The sequence below is a fragment of the Lacerta agilis genome, chromosome 3 (genome assembly GCF_009819535.1).
Source record: "Lacerta agilis isolate rLacAgi1 chromosome 3, rLacAgi1.pri, whole genome shotgun sequence".
Classification (NCBI taxonomy): Eukaryota; Metazoa; Chordata; class Lepidosauria; order Squamata; family Lacertidae; genus Lacerta; species Lacerta agilis.
In genome coordinates, this window is record NC_046314.1 from 23,573,079 (window position 1) to 23,592,765 (window position 19,687).

The window sequence follows — 19,687 nt, forward strand, 5'->3', positions numbered from 1 at the left end:
AGGTTTTCCTGAGGTTTGTTTCACAGCATCTCCAACAGATGAAATAAGCTGCTTTTCAAACAAAAGCTTGATCCTGTAAGCCTATATGGGTTTTATGGATTGCTGCAATGCCTCGATTTATCAAAATGTTTTAAGACAATGATGAGTCTCTTCAAATTTACCTCCACATTTGCTGCTAGGCATATACTTGCACCACCTGCTGAATGGAGTTCACTTTTCCCTTATGGCTTTTCCAGAGAGTACTCTATAGGCACATGGCGCTGTCATATTGTTAGATCTCAGCAACCCACAGCCTATTCAGTGGGGAAACCAACTGGGAATCCCTATGTTAAGCAAGTCTGAGTTCCCAAAAGAAAGCAGGGTGCGTCTAATGATACATCTTTAAAGCCCAGATATGCTGCCTCTGTGTGATGCATGGAAAAGAGTTGCTTCAGAAGGAAATAGCCATTGTACAATGAATAACTGTTCTCAAATTTCCTGATTTAAAAAAAAACCACAAAAAAACCAGTATCTTCTATGGTTGTCTGTTGCTGTAGAAAATGAACACACAGCCTTCAATTAACTAAACAACCAGAATTTTTTTTAAAAAAATACAAGAAATTAAAAGTTTATAGAATAGAAGGAGAATGTTTTTTATTGGCAAAAAGTATTAGACCCAATGTATCTAATAATATTTTCTTTTGGTATTGCAGGTTAGCACTCTAGACTGGGTACGAGCTGAAAAAACCTATAACCTCTGTGAGGTTCTGTTTAAAGTCCACAAGGTAGGTCTCCTGTTAAGTTATGGACTACATTTGGAATGGGAGACTGTGGTTTTCAAAAATTAAAATAGAATGTGTTCAGATTAATTTTCTTGAATAAGAAATAGCCAAAACTTAGTCTACATAGGGAAGCTAGTTCCTAGCGATAAACTATTGCCATTATTTGTGTTTGATGATCAAGTCTTGGCTCATTCTGAACAAATGCGGACAATTCTTAAACCCAAACTAATTTTTATATCAAGGGTAGCCAAAATGGTGCTCTTCAGATATGGCTGCTGCAGTATAACTTACAACAGTCCCAGCCAGGAATAATGTGAGTGCATGTTCAACAACATCTGGAAGTACCATGTTGGCTATCCGTATTCAACACAATCTATTTCATATACAGGTGAAACTCGAAAAATTAGAATATAGTTTAAAGGTTCATTTCTTTCAGTAATTCAACTTAAAAGGTGAAACTAATATATGATATGATATATTGAGATAGACTAATATATGAGATAGACTCAAGACATGCAAAGCGAGATATGTCAAGCCTTTATTTGTTATAATTGTGATGATTATGGCGTACAGCTGATGAGAACCCCAAATTACCAATCTCAACTTTGGGGTTTTCATCAGCTGTGCGCCATAATCATCACAATTATAACAAATAAAGGCTTGACATATCTCGCTTTGCATGTCTTGAGTCTATCTCATATATTAAACTCCAGTACCTAATGAAAACAATTGCTTACATAAATGAACTTTTCCACAATATTCTAATTTTTCAAGTTTCACCTGTATAATGTATGTGGGGGGAGTAAGATTGCCCCTTTCAGCTGATGTTCCTGTGCATAGCTTAGTAGTATAACAACTATTTTGCATGCATTAGGTTCAAGATTTGGTGCCTAACATCTCAAGTAAAAATAATTTCAGGTAATAGGGCTGACTGACATCCAGGAGGGATGCTTCCACCACAAGGCTGGATGAAACAAAGGTCTGCCCGTACTTGTGTTGCCCTCAGTATGCTGATTATATGCAGTTCTGTTTCTCCTCTACAGTACAAGCAGGTTTGGTGCTGACTTTGAGACTTTTTTTTTTGTATAAAGTAATATGCAGGTCTAAAACATCAAGCCCAATCAAATCACATATGCTTGAACAGTTAACTGGTCACCCAGATAAGCTCCAAGAATCAACTATTTTATGATCCTGGTGGAATGTACATGTTTTGAATTTTGCATGCATTTCCTCATTAAACATTACAGTGATGTCTGAATGTCTGATAGCCCTAGAGTAAAGGAAAACACACTGAATGGCTGGAAAGTTGTGCTGTTGATAGACACATTCAGTTCTTACCCAAGGATTGATGCATGCCCTTTATTTTCTTTATTTCCCTAATATTCTGGTAGGGTTAATTTCAAGAAGAACTTAACAGCAAATTCTGATGCTACGTTTTCATTTTGAGGTGGGGAGGGAAAGAGTTGGAAATAAGCTGCCCAAGATTCAGCCCTTTACATTCCTGACATTTTAATAAATGAACACTTAATTGTCAGTCTTCATGAATACATTAACTGAAACACAAAAAGCTTCAGTGTACAAGTCTAGCCATTCTTCTGTTGACACTTCAGTATAAATGATAATGAAGGAAACTTAGAGCAAATCAATTAGGTTGGAGTAAACTTAATTTTCAGAAGAGATTAAAGCTTCTCTATTACAAATTCTAAGGCGCAGTTTGCTCTGCAGAAAATGTTCCTTTGAGTTGTTTATGCAAGCAAGTTTTTCCTTGCTGACTTTTCATGATACAAACTTTTTAAAAATGAATAATCTTTAATGCCCTTCATATATTGGGTGGTCTCAGACCTGCTGTCCACCTGATTCTCTCTGCTCTGTTTAGGGCCATGCATGTACAGAACCATCATCTGCTTTCAAATTCCAAGGCGGAGTGGGATTATGCACAAAAACAGGAGCTAAAGAAGCCATTGTCCAACTACAGGCATTTGTCCCATGTTTCCATATCTGTTTTTTTCCCCACTGTTGTACCACCATGTGGAAGTAACATTAAAATAGTTCAGTGTGAATAAATGAAGAACCAATAGCAAAATGTGTCCCTAAGACTAATATATTGATATATATATTTATATATCATACATACATAGCCCAAAATCAGATATGAATATTAAGTCATTTGGTTGTTGCATACTGATGAAAAACTTGTTAGCCTTTTTTTGCAGAAGGCATATCCCGTTCGATTTCTCCCCTCCCCTTGGTAGGTTTGCTGTCTGGGATTTTCAAAAACTTTACCATCATAATGTTTCCTGGCTCTACTGCTTCACAGGGATGCCATTATGAAGATATTTAAACAAAGCAATCTGTGAAGCATAAAACTAATATCATATGCTCATAATTAAAAATGCTGCTTGTTTGATTTGCATACCCTGATGTGCAGGATCTCAAAAGGGGATACCTTTTATTAAAATATATCAGCATGACAGTGTTGTTTGTCGCAAGCTCCAGTATTAATTAAAACACACATGGTTGTGGATTAAGCATATTAGCATATTAATATTGCTGTTACTTGTCATTTGAATATCATATTTTTTGGGCTCACCCCTACATTTGTCCACATGTCAGATATCTGAGGGTAGATCACCATTGAGCAAGTCAGACTGAAATACATTCCCTCCCCTAGCATTACTCTGGCCTAAATGCTACAATTCACACCCTGAACTTCCAATATATGGGGTTTTCCAGTTCACTTCAACGCATGAGTGAGGCTGTGTGACTGTACCTTACGTTGAAGCAAACAGTTTGATACTCCTTTTACATACTAGTTGTAAGCTTATTGAAGCTCCTCAGGGAATGTTGCGCTAAGTAAAAATATAAATGAGATTTACTCTATGGGTAGACTGAATCTCTGTCATCAAAAACAACTTGCTGTATTGGGCCAAATGAGCTATTTCTATTTTCTTCATCTACTTTTGTTGTAATGAGGTTCTTTTTTTTTACTGTTTTGCATTGCTCTTTGTTAATTTTAATCTGTCTGTCTGTCTGTCTGTTTGTAAGCCACCCAGGAAATATTTGTTGATGGGCAACATTCAATAAATAATCATCATCACATACTTTAAATCAGTTTTCCCTGGTTCACCAATGGTAAAGCCAGGAGACCCAGAAAAATAAATATAAAACATATATATTCATACTGCTTTGCTCCTGGTCATTGATGCTCAACATCACAATGAAACTGCAGCTCCTACTTTTCTGTATAACTTTAATTCTCAAATTGAAATGCTCACATTCAGCAGGTTATGTTCCTTGATAGAGGGGAATTACATTAACAAGAACAAAGAGCAAGTATGTACATTTTCCAGCACTCCTTTCTGATGAAATATCTCTTGCTAAAATATGTCTTTCAGCTCTGGCTTAATGATGATTGCTGGCTACAAGCAAACTTATATCTAGGTATTCACCAAGACTATGAGCTTGAAGACCAGAGGCCATATTGTTTCAGTGTTGTGGTTGGACATGGCAAGAGCCACTATTTCAATGTGGAACTGGGGAGCGACCTGGCAGTATGGAAGAAATCATTTCAAAAAGCCATTTTTTTGGAAGTTCAGAGAACAGGGGTAAGTAATTTAAAATGTACATAGCATGATATTTCAACAGCTCTGTAAGAATAATAACTAATTTTTAAACACATTATTAGTATGTCCCATTTATATGAGCATGCTGAGTAGCAGCCAGGGGGCGGGGTGGGGGGCAGACCAACAGCCTCCTTCTGACTCCAGTCTTACCTTAGGTTACCTGGACATGTTCCTGTCTGGAAGTTGCACTTGATCAAGTGAAGTCTCTTGAGAATCCCTCCCATTTGGCTGGGATGCAAGGGCAAGCCTTCTCCTTGCTGGCAGTCCAACTTTGGAACTTGCTTCCCTTTGAAATCGGATGGATGCTCACACTGCTGCAGCTTAGATGCCAGGTTAAAACCCGACTGTTCAGTCAGACTTTTGGATAACAATGCTGCTGTCACTTACAATTGTTTTAATAGTTGTTTAAATTGGTTTTTTTTTCTAAATTTCAGTGTTGCTGAATGAGTTGTGTGATTTAAAGTTCTTTTTATTGTTAGCGGGCTAGAGATCTGGGGATGTAGTGTAGGGTATTAATGGTCAAAATAAACAGAAGGCAATGATTTGACTCTGTTGATGACCTATGTGAGAAGCTTCTGCTTTGACTGATTTACTTGCTCACAGTGTGGTTCGTAGTCGTATGCTTGCGCTATTTACTCACTGCACCCAGTTTACTACAGCAAAGGAAGACAAATTTTAAGCCAAATAACTCTGATTGCACAAAAGTCAATGGATCAATGTCAATAATGTTCTTTGACTGGATACAGTTCCTTCTACTCTGACATGCCCCACGTCTTAATCTGAACTCTCCTATAGAGCAAACACTGGGGTGGCAAAAATCTATCCATGCCAATATTGAGTAATGTACTTCTTCTTAACTTCATTGGCACAAATATCACTTCCCTGCAGGTCTGTTTCAGAATACTGTTGCCAGTCTCATTTTCTTAGCTTGTAATAATCATGTTATTTTAACCACCTACCTGATTTGGAGCACATCAGATGCTACATTTTATGCCCCTGCTGATGTTTTCCACTGTTGCATATTATTACACTATCACCTAGTGGTGATACAAATTCTAAAGTAGCCTCTATAAAATAAAATAGCTATATTTTTCTACACGCAGATAAACATTTTAGAAGCCTTAATGTAGTTACATTCTAACAGAGAAATAGTAATGACTAACTTCATTCTATATTATAAAGACAGGCAGATATGTGTTGGCACGCAAACTTTCTTGAAGATTCTTATAGGGTGCCACATAACTTCCAGACAGTGGCTGGGTTCGGGCATAATGTGAAACCATAGTTTGTTTAGATAAGCCATGGTTTGTTTTAATGGCACATTTTGGACTTAGTGGTTTAGTGTTATTATGTAATGAGCACAAATGAACTTGGGGTCTCATGTTCTTTCTTCCACTCTCCTCCTGTTTGAGAGTTGTTGTTGTTTCAATCAAGCAGTGTCTAAATTTTAGGAAGTAAATAAATAAATCACATACCTCTATTAATATTTTTCACATTTTAAAATAATGCAAGTTGGATCATATGAGAACTGGCCTCATCATATTTTCTACATTACACAATGACTTTTCCATCATCCCTGTGGGGAGGGGGGAAAAGAAATTTCTGTGAACTAAATTATTTGAACCCATCAAGTGAGCAGCAAAGTCCATAGATAAGTACACTAAGTGTTTTATGTCAAATCCATGTCAGTAAACGGCTGCCACTACACCATGTAGCAATGAGTTCCACATCTACCAATGTGGTGTTACATCCCTGCTAACTTGATTCAGTAGCAGCTACCTCTCAACTGAAGCATATAATTGCTGCCGTGCAGCTAATGTTAAATTCAGGCAGTAGCTAAAATAGTGTTATACTTTCCTTTGGGGGGGGGGAATTCAATCATCTCCCTGGGACAACAATGCAAAATAAAACTTTTTGTAATGGGCTCTATAAATTCAAATGAGATATTAAAAGCTGTTTAATTAGGCTAGATTTATGAGGTCATTAAAAGATAATTATCTGTTTGTTGCCAGAAGAACGGCTTTAATTACACAATTAAGGTTTAGATTGTTTTCATTATGTATAGTAATGTATTACACTTTCACTTTTCTTGGTCATTTTTACGTCGTTAAGTCCAGTTCACTTCAAACCTAATTTTAGAAACCCACAGTCTTAAGAATCAATTGTACATTTGCCCTCAGCACTAAACTTTGGCAGTGTGGGGTAAATTTAAGTCTGTTTGGCTTTTCCATCAGTTACAAAAACAATAAAGCAAACTCCATTAATCTCACACGGAGCACCTACAAGCTTAAGCCCCTAACTATAACACCCTAATACGGTCATGGGGAAACTGGAGCCCAACTAATTAGCCTTTTCATGGGTCCTAGTTTGGCCCATGAGGTTGTCCCTCCCCCAACCACATCCGTCTCCTGCACACCTGACATGATATGTAGTATCAGGTGAGGAGCAAGTAGAGGAATGCTTGCCAATATACAATCAGGTGCCTTAAAGCACACTTCCCCTTGGGCACTGGCAAGAGAGGCTTGCTGTCACCACCAATCAGTTGACTGTGAATGAGAGCAAGCCAGTAGGGATCAGCTGTGCCTCCTGAATTCATAGAGAACTCCTGAGTGCAACCAATCCTAGGAGAATGCAGAGCTTGAAGTCTAACAGACCCTGAGTTCACGCTCTCCCTGTAGAAAGTGGATCCTGAAATGTGCATGGATGGCAGTAACTTCAAACCCCCATGCATTTGGCTTGGCTTGGCTTAGCTTTTCCTTTGTAGCGTAGTATGCCACACTGCAAAGGAAGATGGGTCACCTGTCATCAGGTGATTGTCAGGTAGGTGGGCCCCACTCACCTGTCAAGATGGCCTGCCAACAATGGGGGAGGGGTGGAGATTTGATCCACTGGTCACATTCCCCACCCTTGCTCTAACGTTTCTACCATGCTATGTTCATCTGAGCAGTTGTGTCCCACTGTATTGTTCTTACATAACTTTACAACCATACTGTTTCCTAAAGTATAACAGTGACTCTATACGAGTCACAGGCAAACTTGGCCCTCCAGATGTTTTGAGACTACAATTCCCATCATCCTTGACCGCTGGTCCTGTTAGCTAGGGATGATGGGAGTTGTAGTCCCAAAATATCTGGAGAGCCGAGTTTGCCTATGCCTGCTCTGTACTATTGTGTTTTAATCAGTCCATGCCTCTGATTCTGAAACATATGGAGGGATTATATTGGGAAATGGTACGGAAGCTGTCCAAAGGTGCATGCAGGAAGGCAGTGAGATATAAGAGGTTTGAAATAGCGACTCCAAGGAATAATAACCAGTTCTTGAATTATTGGGGGTGGGGGACAACCAAGAGGATCCATGATGAAATCCACAGTCCCAACCCCTTTACTTTTAGCTTAAACTTTCCCCTTCCCCTGTTGCTTTGTTTTGCATTACATTAGCCACGACTAACTAAAGTGCACTGGTTTTAGTTGGCCTACTCTTACTATGTCAACTACAACCCATTGAATCAGGCATGGGGAAACCTACAGCCCTCTAGAAGTTGTTGGACTGCAACTCCCATTGGCCATGCTGGCTGGAAAGCCACTGATTCACCACCCCTGCACTGAACAGTAGTTCAAGGGGCCATCACATTATAAATCAAGCACACATGACGACATGGAACTACATTAAGTTCTTGCCATTGTTTGCACAAGGTGATGGTGATCCTTTGCACAACCTGCTAAGTTTGGGGTGCTACCCTGATCCACCCATAAATCAAGGAACTATATTGGTATAGGGGGCAGAACCTTACCCAAATTAAGGCAGAGGAAGGACCAACATAAAAAATAAGATCACTGCAAGTATTCTGTACACTTAAGCACAATAAGGAATGAAACATGCAGAGTGCTAGATGCGCCCCACACAATTGTGCCATATTTACTGCATAAATATTCAGCCATACTAGTGATCTAAGAAATGATATGTAAAAATACCTCCCTACATTTCTGTGTGTTTCATATTCGTGTTTTGTTTAGGCTGGCAATGGTTAGTATAGGGTTGTATAGTTCTGATCATACTCATTACCATTTCAGAGGAAAACTGAAATAAGCATGCAGCAAAGTTTTTGTGCTGTGCTAATTTTAGCAAGGTGCATGGAATCAACATGAATAAAGATCACAGAAGCTGAGTTTGAAGTTGATTTACCCTGTGATTAAACCAGCATACTTCTAAAGGTGCTTTTAACGAGTGTACAGAAAACTGAAATAAGGCTTTGTTATAACAAGGCAGAAGCAATACTCCGGGGGGGGGGGGAATGGTACTGAAAAAATGCTGGTGCAGATTCAACTGTAGGAGCACAGAATAATCTATAGCAGTTTTCCCAAAGTAGAACATCAGCTCCTAAAGGAGATGTAAGGTCCTGTTGGGCAGAATTCCTCAATTCTAGATTGGTTCTGCCTTGCACTCTGCTCCACTCTAGTTCCAGTTTTTTATGAAGAATGTCTGATTTCAGAATTGGTGCATGTGCAGTTTTTCCTTTGTTCTTTTTGCTTCTTTTAGTAATCCACATGCACAAGAGATTGTGCTTACTGAAATAACATGGTGGCGCTGTGGGTTAAACCACAGAGCCTAGGGCTTGCTGATCAGAAGGTTGGCGGTTCATATCCCCGTGACGGAGTGAGCTCCCGTTGCTCAGTCCCTGCTCCTGCCAACCTAGCAGTTCAAAAGCATGAAGTGCAAGTAGATAAATAGGTACCGCTCCGGTGGGAAGGTAAACAGCGTTTCCGTGCGCTGCTCTGATTTGCCAGGAGCAGCTTAGTCATGCTGGCCACATGAACCGGAAGCTGTACGCCGGCTCCCTTGGCCAGTAAAGCGAGATGAGCGCCGCTACCCCAGAGTTGTCCGCGACTGGACCTAACAGTCAGGGGTCCCTTTACCTTTAAGCTTTTGTTTATTATTTTATAGTTAATCTAAAACTGAATTTATCTCTATGGGTTTTTTTGGGGGGGTTACCTTATTGTACACTACTTAGAGTCTATGGAGTTAAGCAGTGTGGAAGGGCATTAAGCAGCCTGTGTTGCATAAAGGAGAAAACAGAGTACATATATCAATAAGGTGCACATTTCTGTGTGCATAGAAAAGAATGTCCCAAGCAGAGCACTACAATGAATATAGGATGTGCTTTCAAAATTTCATCTTCGACCAAAATTATTCAGTGGCCTATTTTACATGTCACTTTTAACAGTAGTTAAAATAAACTGGTTTAAATGCTGCTGCACACAGCTGAAATCATGTGTGCTTCACCACCACCACCACCCCCCCACACACACACACTTCTGCTGCAGCCACAGTGCTGGGAAACAACCTAGTCTGTCCTAGCATTACATCCAAACCTGGGCTCATGGTTTGCCTCCTCTAGACAAACCATAAGCAGTAAGCTAAGAACAAACCTTGATTACCACTTGTGGTTTGATTGTGTGCCATGTGTACATGAAGTGTGAGAACTGATGTGTGTATGTATTGGTGCAAGGATAAGTGTGTGTGCTATGTGTGAGAATAAATTGTGTAGCTGTTGAGCACGGATGTGTATAAATGGTTGTGCATGGAAGAAAGTGCGTGTGGGATATCCCCGTTGGCTTTTTGGATTGACCCCATCTACCCACTGGCAAATAGGGCTGGGAGAAATCTGCCTGAAACCTTGGAAAGTCTGTACACTACTGAGCTAGATGGATCATTGGTCTGACTTAGCACAAGGCAGTTTCCTATGTTTCTAACTTTCCTGAACCAGTAGTGAGCCACTGTGGTGCAGTAGTTAGAGCACTGGACTAGGACCTCAGAGACCAGGCCTCAAATCCCTGCTCAGCCATGAAGCTCAATGGATGACCTCAGGCTAGTCACAGTCTTTCAGGACAACCTATCTTGTGAGGATAAAATGGGAAGAAAAGGGAACCATGTACACCACCTTGACCTCCTTATAGGAAAGATAGAATAGAAAAGTGATAAATAATAAATATGCTTGTGGTTTGGGGGGGGGATATTGTGGTTATTTTGCATCATTTTAATGGTGTTTAGTGTATTGTTGCACACCACCTTTATATTTTTATAAAGGTTGGCAGTATATAATAATTTGGGGGGGGGGAATAAAGTTTGTGGTAGTTTCAACAATGCAAAAACATAATTTGCTGTTCATCATATATGCTTTCTTTATTTACCCTTTTCCCAGTCTAAAACCTATACATGTAGCTGGCAAGGAGAAAGCTTGTGTTTCACCTTAGACTTTGCTTCGGGATTTTCCTGCTTTGACAACAAAACAAAGGTACGAGGAAGCAGAAGGCGAAATATAAGAATTTGTTCTGTTATGAAGCACCCATGCTGTTCCTTTAGAAAACAGAACTGTTGCTAATCCTTTTCTGGTGGTGGAAAATTCGGGGTGAATCCAATCAAAAACACCTTTGAGCCTATTGGAATGCCTGTTCCATGACATTGAAGCGTATTCTTTCCTGCTGCCATTCCATCAGTAGACTGCTGACCAGTGCAGCTGTTCTGGTGTGAAAGTCCTTTTACAACCATGTCTGCCCATTCCTGATGATGAACTCTTGACAGCCAGCTGTGACTCATTTGCAAGGCATTTTATTTTGCCCAGCAAATGGCTCCAGACACATTTGACACTTAGATGCTATAATCTAAGGACAGCATCTTTTATGGAGGTGTCCTGTAACTTTCCTTCTCTGGCTTGAATTATTGTTGCCTAAGGAAGTGCTACTGGTAGGAGAGTAGCTGAGCCGTAACTACTTCCCTCCTCAGCACTCTGCTATTAATCACCAAAATTAACACCTTGAGGCAGAATGACCAATATTCTTGAAGCAGACTGTGGTATGCCCCGTGTTCAAAAAGCTCTCCCAATCCTTCCAACTTTCACTTCAGTGCTTTAACAGGTGTACTCTCAGTGTGACTAATGTTGGAAAGAGCCCAGTACCTGCTGGTAGCAGAAGGATCTTTTATGTCTATAAATAACTGGAAATATTTTTAATTTGTTTTTAACAAACGGCTTGTAAGTCACTTGGCACATTTTGTTGTTGTTGCACGTAAAAATTAGTAATGCACCTTTCCCATCAAACTGACCTTACGAGCCACTTCACTGACACGTGAGCTCAAGGCCCTGAATATGCATACAGGGTCGGCCCTACCTTTAGCTGGAGTGAGGCAGCTGCCTTAGGCAGCAGATATTTGTAGTGAAGAGGAATGCTTCTGTATATGGGGGATGAGGGAGGCAGCACCTCAAGCATTAAATGTTTTAGGCTAGTTCTGTATACATAGCAAGGTAAGTTCCAAAACCTTTGAATAGTAATCAGGTGAAATTTTATCAGCATGAAGAAGGATGTGAAGAGCGCAGAAGTAGAATTTTACAGTGGTACCTCGACTTACGAATTACTCGACATGCGAATTTTTCGACTTACGAATGAAAAAAGTGCCCGCACGCCTATGAATTTTTCGACATCTGAAGGACATCCATTGGCGGTTTTAGATGGGGTTTACTTTACTTACGAATTTTAGATGCGGTTTTCTCAACTTACAAATTTTTCCGAATTTTTTATTTCCAATCATTCCTATGGGGAAATCGCTTTTTTCGTGTTGCGAATTTTTTGACTTGCGAATTTTTCGACCTATGAATGTGCATTCAGAACGGATTAAATTCATAAGTCGAGATACCACTGTATATATGAGAAAGACACCAAATATATAAAATTAAGTAATTTTTGAAAGCTAATGGAAATATTGCAGTGTACATCAAGTAACCCCTTTGCAAACAGCTTGGATTTGAATTTAAAACTTCACATTTGATTTAAGGGGATATGGCTTGCCTCATATCAAATTAGCCAATACACTTTCAGTCAGAAAGAGAAGATTATTACATCTGCATTACCTGTGTCAATGTTTAATGATGGAACAGAATGCTTGATCAATGAAATACTGCTCCGACTAAATCCATTTATCAGAAAAAGCTGTAAAGTGCTCCACCACAGCAGTGACTTCACATTGATTCCCTAATAAAAGGACAAAACTTTAACCAACAATAAGGGAGGAAAGTAGAAATTTCATTATGACAGTAAGAAAAGAGAAGCCAAGGCAGAGATACTGTGTACATAAAAGAACTGTGCCAGACTGACTACTTTAAAAACATTATTTATACCTTGAAGGTTTGCTATGAGACTGAACAAAGGCCTGTCCAAACATTCATTCGTGCTTATTTGCCAGTGCCAGCAATGGAGCTACTTTCTTTCCTCCCACTGCCACCCCCTGCTCCCCACCTCCAAATCTGTTCTAGCGGGTCCCCAACCTGCTGGGGCAAATTCTGGGGGCATGAGGGGGGACTGCAGTGGAGAGAGCGGAAGGAGAAACCCTGCTTTGCAAATACAAATCCAGTCTGTTAGCAGATTAATACAAACGGATATCACCTATGGAATTCAGATGGAAGTGAACAGCTTCTGTAAGTGCTAATGCACCTAAGAGGATTATTAGAAACAGGATGTTGCACAAATAAAGAAGCCCACATCAAAATCCAAATTATGGTATTAAATAAATAAATGTAACTAACATTCTGTTCAGTGTTTTTAGTGAGAAAATGTCTTTCATTTTAGTTCTGAAATTACTGAAAATTTCTTTTGAGCATGGAATTTCACCACACTGATGTGAAACAAGGAAATAAAATACTGTAAAGTAACAATATGTTAAGTGCCCTCATAAGTATAGTAAACCAACAAACCTTTAGCACTTTTGTGTGTTGATTGGAAGTAAGCAATGCATCAGTTTCCCCCCAAAATAGCAATATACCATTTATTTCTTCTTTACTTCTAACCCAAAATGTTCAGTTGTTTCGGGAAGGTGAACATTCAAAATATTAACTCAAAATGTTAACTAACTTCCATTTCTTTGCAGAAAGTCCTCTGGAGATTTAAATTTTCTCAGCTCAAAGGGTCATCAGATGATGGGAAAACTCGTGTGAAACTGCTTTTCCAGAACACAGAAACCAAACAAATTGAGACAAAGGTTGGCAATGAATATTGCTGTGTTATATGAAATTGAATTTGTATCAAGAAAATCTTGATTCCAGTTCACCTTACATAGTCAATTACAATTTCGAGTTTTCTCTTTTCTGTGCCATGCAAGCCAGGTCACAAATAACCATCTAGTATTGCTCATAGATTATTACACAAAAACACCAGAAATTATGGCCACTTTTTGTCACCCTACGTGCAATTGAACAAAAAAAAAAAAATGATCTGGCATGGATGCCTGCTTTTAACATGCCACAACTGAAAGAAATAATAAAAAAGACAATGTGGCTGGCCTACTCTAGCAACCTACCTTAAGCCTTCAACAGAATAGTCAAACCACTATTACTTAGCTTTATTAATCAGTACTCATTGACTCCAAGCTACTTTTGCTTGCATCTTTCAGCAGCTCAGAAGCATCTACTTTGATAAGAAAAATTGCCTGATTAGGGAATAAATAACAACACCCTCCCCAACGCACATACATGAACTTTCAATCTAAATTGCAGCCTCTCAAATCAACATTGGGTTAAAACAGTGGTGAAGGAAAGAATCTGGCTGGCAGGCCTGATCCTTACGCTCCCTACCCTTTTGCAGGCCACAGTCTCTGATTTTCACGTCAGTCTGACTAAAATATTAAATCGGTAACTAATCCTGTGCAGTTTTCATAACCCACCTCACCCCATCTCTTCCCTTCTCCACACAGATATTTATCAGCTTTTGTAATTTGAGAATTCCCCAAATTGTCATGACATTTTTGTGCTTGTACAAATCCTCGCATGCGTGTAGCTTTAAGGTGTTAGCAGAAGAACAAAATGAAAGGTGATTGATGGGCTCAAGAGACAGGCCAATACTAGCATTCAAGACCTGTTTTGGATTCAGAATCATGGCTAGGACACAGGAGAAAGAAAGGCTGATAACCTCGACATTTATTATTGATGCAGTTTGTAGTACAGTAGTGACCGAGTTACTGATGGGAGCAATGGATTTTCGGGTGAGGCAGATGGTGCTGGACAGGAAAGTGTAGCCAATAATGAGAAACACAAAATGTCATCAAATAATGCAAGTTTCATTCCCCTTGAGTAGATAAGCTAGTAAATGTCAACAGCAGCCCAGTAAAGAATTATTTCAGCATTTGTTGGACAGCAAACACTATGGTTAAGTTTTTGATAACGTTTTCCCTAAATGTTTTTGTTTGAATCTTTATATTAAAAATTTATATATTCAGTGGGATTCAATTTCACACTGTTGACTTTTGGGCAAAGGAGCTGCCCACAGTTTTCCTGTATTAAATATTATGAGTTTTTTTATTTTGCCATTTTATAGAGACAAAACAGAGCTCCCCATAAATATGCTAGAACCTTGTTGCACACATGTGTCTCCTCCCTAAGCAACAAACAATAAAACTAAAAAATAATAATATTGAAACAACTGAAGCAAAATTGAAAACTTAGTTTAAAACTGAGAGGACCAGACCGTGAACCTTAGTTACTTAAAAGACATGGATGAGCTGAAGAAAGCATAAAGATGGCACCAGGCCAACCTCTCTGCGAAGGCTTTTAAAAACTCTGGTGCTACAACCAAAAGCCCCTCTGTCTAGCGCTGGGGTAGTCCTTCAGATGGACTGTTGGACTACAACTCCCATCAACCCCAGCCAATTGTTAGGCAATGATGTTAGTTGCAGTCCAACGACTTCCAAAGTTCAGCCCATTGGTTACCCCTGACCTAGTAGTGACCTGACTCTCTTCATTTGGTTCAGCCACTTTAGAGCAGAGCATCTGAAGATTTCAGTATTTACATATACAAGAAAGTGCTATTTCAGGTAACTTGGTTCCAAGACACTTAGAAATTTAAAGACTAAAAAGATTGGGACTGCTGACAAAGCACAGGCATAACATGGTCAAAATGCTACCACATATTTATTTTCAGGAGGTTGAGCTTGAGGATGTTGTTGAGCTTCAATTGCTTATATGAATAGTTTTAACCCATTTCACAGTCTCATTGAGTTGTATTGGGACTCCTGTACAGCCCTTAGAGACAACTGTGATTGAGTGGTATAATAACTCTTGAAATAAATAAATATTCAGTGAAAAGTATCTGCAGGTAGAAAGAGACACCCCTCTCTTAAATTCCCCATTTATGTAATTGCTTCATATATTTTTGAGGGTACAGATGTCTCCCATCACCACTATTATCCCTGACTATACAAGACATCAGTTCTAGGAATCTTCATTTGAAGAAGGAAGCAAACTGGTGTACAATAACAGGTTAAAGTGCACACAAAAGCAATTTAAGCATTGCTTATTGCTCAAGACATTTTCCTTGAGTATGTGAAATGGGCCTCTAGTTTATAACTTGCCACTTGATAGCACAGATGTGTGGCATTCTGCCTGGTGGCTACCACTGGAATTGTATCAAGCACCAGTGTAGGTTGGACCTGAAACAGGGAGAAGGAATATGGGCAGAAGAGAAAGTAAAACCTGCTGCATAAACAAAACAAAACAAAACAAATTCCTTCCAGTAGCACCTTAGAGACCAACTAAGTTTGTTCTTGGTATGAGCTTTCGCGTGCATACACACTTCAGATTCCTGTGCATGCACACGAAAGCTCATACCAAGAACAAATTTAGTTTGTCTCTAAGGTGCTACTGGAAGGATTATTTTTTTATTTTTATTTTTTACTATAGCAGACCAACATGGCTACCTACCTGTAACTGCTGCATAAAGTTGCTAAGAGGTTTCTGGAAGGTGAAAGCAGCTTCTAGATTATAAGGAACTGCACACTGGTGGTGCCTGGGGACTAGTAATGCCTCCACGGAGTTTTCTTCCCTTCTGACCAACCTCCAGACATAAATCTCCAGTACTCTCTCGTTTTACAGGGAAACTTAACTCAGTAGAGAGCTGTTCACTTTGCTACAGTTCAGGGACAGAGTGAGCAGAAAGCAGTTTTTCCTGCATCAATATCCGTACAAGCCAATATCCGTACAAGCCATGTCTGTACAAGTAATCCATATTGCTTTCAGTGCTGCATAACTGTGTAGAGGCCTCCATTTTAAGCAATTTGGCAATCCCAGAAGGATTAGCTTTTAGTTATCCTTCTATAAGGTAGTGAGACAAAGTAGTAATTTGAACCACGAAGCTTAAAAAATTAGGATGTAAGAAACCTCCCTGAAAACTTTTGCTAGCCTTGTGGGCACTTTTTTTCTTTTCTTTTTTTGTAGCTTCTTTTAAAATTCTTCAGCTGTAATACCAAATGAGGGAATGACAAACCTTGGCCTAAAGCTCTGAATTTTGCTTTAGGCCAGATCTGGTGACAGCTTAGAGATGTTCCAAGCACCCTAAGAAACTTCACTAGTCTTACTAAAATGGTTCTGACTTCCTTTGAAATTCATACAATGTTTCACCTGAGGAGGAACTTGCACATTCATTTCAAACTTTCCCTCGGCTGACATTTCAGCAGCAGCACTAGAAATATACAAGGTGACATTCTTCTTTAATCTACGAATTCATAAAGCAACTCCCACAATCCTATCTCCAACAACTCACACAGAATCTCTCATTTGGATCCAGACTTACTTCTGAGTAGACATGGTTAGGATTGTGCTCTAAGTCCTACTGAATTCAATGCAGCTTCATCGCTTAGAGTAGACCCAATGAATTCAATGGTACTTCATAAAAGGGCCAGGAAGGCTAAAAACAATAAGTGAACCAAAACACATTCCTGCTTAGTAATGACTGACTTAAGACCCATTGATTGCATGACTAATACTTGAACAACTGTTGGACAAACAGCAGAAGGAAAAACGTGTTTGGGCTTAGTCCAGTGCTGGAAAACACTATAAGAGCATATGCAGTGTATGATACACAAATTCTTTTGCAATAGATTACGTATTACCAATAGACCTATAAGTACCATTACGTATATTTTTGCTCATGCACTCACTGGATGTTTAAGGGATAAATAATTAAAGCATTATTGAGGCTTCCGGTTCCGCTCTGCTTTAATGGAGGCAGCCCCCCGCAAAAGTAGGAAATCGTTGCCAAAGGAAAAACAATGATGATTTAGGTGTAATCATCCTTCCATATTCCCCCTCCAGGGACAGGGGGGAAAGGGCTTCACTCACAGTCCGCCTCAGTACCCGGGCTCTCACTCCAGCATGGAATGCGGGGGGCAAGGAGGCGCTGAGTGCAAAAGCACTTTGCCTGGCAAAAACCCTCCAGTGCCGCCATTAAGAAGCAGAGGTTCTCCTCTTAATTAGAGCTTAATTGAACTAAAGTACATGTGCGTGCTAGAAGAGATGAGGTCACAAATAAACCAACTGCAAGTACTTTAAGGGTTTAACTTGAGAAGACTTCAAAAGACTTCAGTTCAAAAGACAGTGAACCGCCCTGAGACCTCTGGGTATAGGGCAGTATATTATTATTATTATTAATAACAACAACAACAACAGTGGAGGAGGGGTGTCTACCTAGAGGGGAACATTATTCTTCATTCACGATAAAAGATGTATGTTAAAGAAGGTTGCATTTGGCATATAATTTAGAAGAAGTTACTTTTTACGGTCTAGATGCATTTTGACCTTTAAAATGTGTGAAACTTTATTTCACCCTTTTTTTCCCTTTTGCTCTCATTTCAGGAACTAGAATTTCAAGATTTGACAGCAGTTTTAAACTGTATCCATTCATTTATAGCTGCTAAGGTTGCCTCTGTGGATCCATTATTTATTGACAGCCAGAGCATTGCAAGAAAATATACCTACAGTAATTGAAGAGGTTCTATGTTGTGATTATGACAGATAAATTATTTTCTTAAAGAAAAAAATATTTCATGCACAATATTGCAATCCCATGTGATTTTATAAGAGATATATAGTTGTGTTATCAATAAAAGTTACTAGTTTTCGCATTTGATTCATCATTGTTAAATCTGATGAGTTAAACATTTATTCAAACTGAATCAGTTTGTTGCCTTGCACTTAAATGAATATTTTCACACTATGATGAATTGTAAGTCTTATTTTAAATCTTATTCTCAAGCATTATATATTACAAAATTAAATAGTACTACCAGGGTACCAGAATATTCCAAAAGGCTGTAACTGCACTTGTAGACTAAGGTTGTAGTTTAACATAACTGTTTCATCTGCAGTCTGGTTTATAATTAACTCGAATGATTATGCTGATTTGAAATTCAAGATTCACTTGAAAAAAACAGACCTGTCTTATTTCTCCACTAAAAAAAAAGCCTATTTATTTTTCAACATCAGTACTGTTTATTATTCTGAAAAGCAAGATTCTACAGTACTCTATCACTCCACAGGTATATGTTGGACCTTCTCTATTTAAAATTCTGGCATGCAGAGTGTACAGGTATCTGTTTTTCATTTAATTTAGTTTTCACTTATTTGGTTTTCCACACAATTTGAATAAATAGGTCTGTTGGGGGGGGGGGACACTAGGTCATATCCCATATTTGTCATCTTGGATTATCATGTTACCTATGAAAGCGAAGACATAAGATTCAAGGTAAGTGCCATTTTAAAACTCATTCATACTACTTACATTGGTTTCTTCAAGCAATTCAATGACCTTAACTGATAGTCTAATGCAAAGTTTCCAAACTAGTCTCACTTTGAAGCCAGCTGACACTAAGACAACACTGGCTTGGGCAGCAAGTACTGGGAGGTGAGAGTCTGTGTCCCATGCAGCCTGCCTTCCTCCTCCTCCTCCTCACCTGTTCCCCAGAGATGGTGGGAGACACTGTCACAGTGAAATTTAAGTGTATATGGAATGGGTTGGGAGTGGAGGTGTCATATTCTCTTTCACCTCATGCCACAAAATGTCTTGGGTGAGTCCTGCACCCTAATTATGATGCTATTATTACTGACATTATGTTAACCCTACAGAAATCCAGAGTGGAGTCCCTAAGACGGTTGGATGGTGCCTTGTACACCTCCTTCCAACAACTCCTGCAGCCAAGCTGGTGCCAAATATATTGCTCTGCTTTCCTTTGGACCCCATCAGTGAGGCCAAGAGGGGAGTCTTGATGTCTGGGTAGCCCAGGACTTCCATACACACTGTCCAGGCTTGCGCCCTGGGGAGGTCACTTCACTGCTGTTAATGCAGCAGTTTGACTTCACCCTGGAGTCGCACTCCATTGTCGCTTGAGTCATATGGATGCCAACAACAACGTGAACTCTAATGCTCTCACAGTGCAACTTATTTAGAAATAAGTTCAATGGGACTTTTTTTCAGCAGGAACGTACTGGAACTT

General features: G+C 39.4%; 1 protein-coding gene across 3 annotated transcripts in view; it reads left to right on the forward strand.

The window, feature by feature from the left end:
- Positions 1-18,316, forward strand: part of SNTG2 (syntrophin gamma 2) — a 200,811-nt gene extending 182,495 nt beyond the window's left edge. For all 3 annotated transcript variants that reach the window (XM_033143019.1, XM_033143020.1, XM_033143021.1), the window contains 5 exons: positions 693-764; positions 4,157-4,366; positions 10,584-10,676; positions 13,298-13,408; positions 18,051-18,316. In XM_033143019.1, coding sequence (XP_032998910.1) covers positions 693-764; positions 4,157-4,366; positions 10,584-10,676; positions 13,298-13,408; positions 18,051-18,182 — 618 coding nt within the window. In that variant the 3' untranslated portion in view covers positions 18,183-18,316. The remainder of the gene's footprint in view (positions 1-692; positions 765-4,156; positions 4,367-10,583; positions 10,677-13,297; positions 13,409-18,050) is intronic.
- Positions 18,317-19,687: the final 1,371 nt, after the last annotated feature.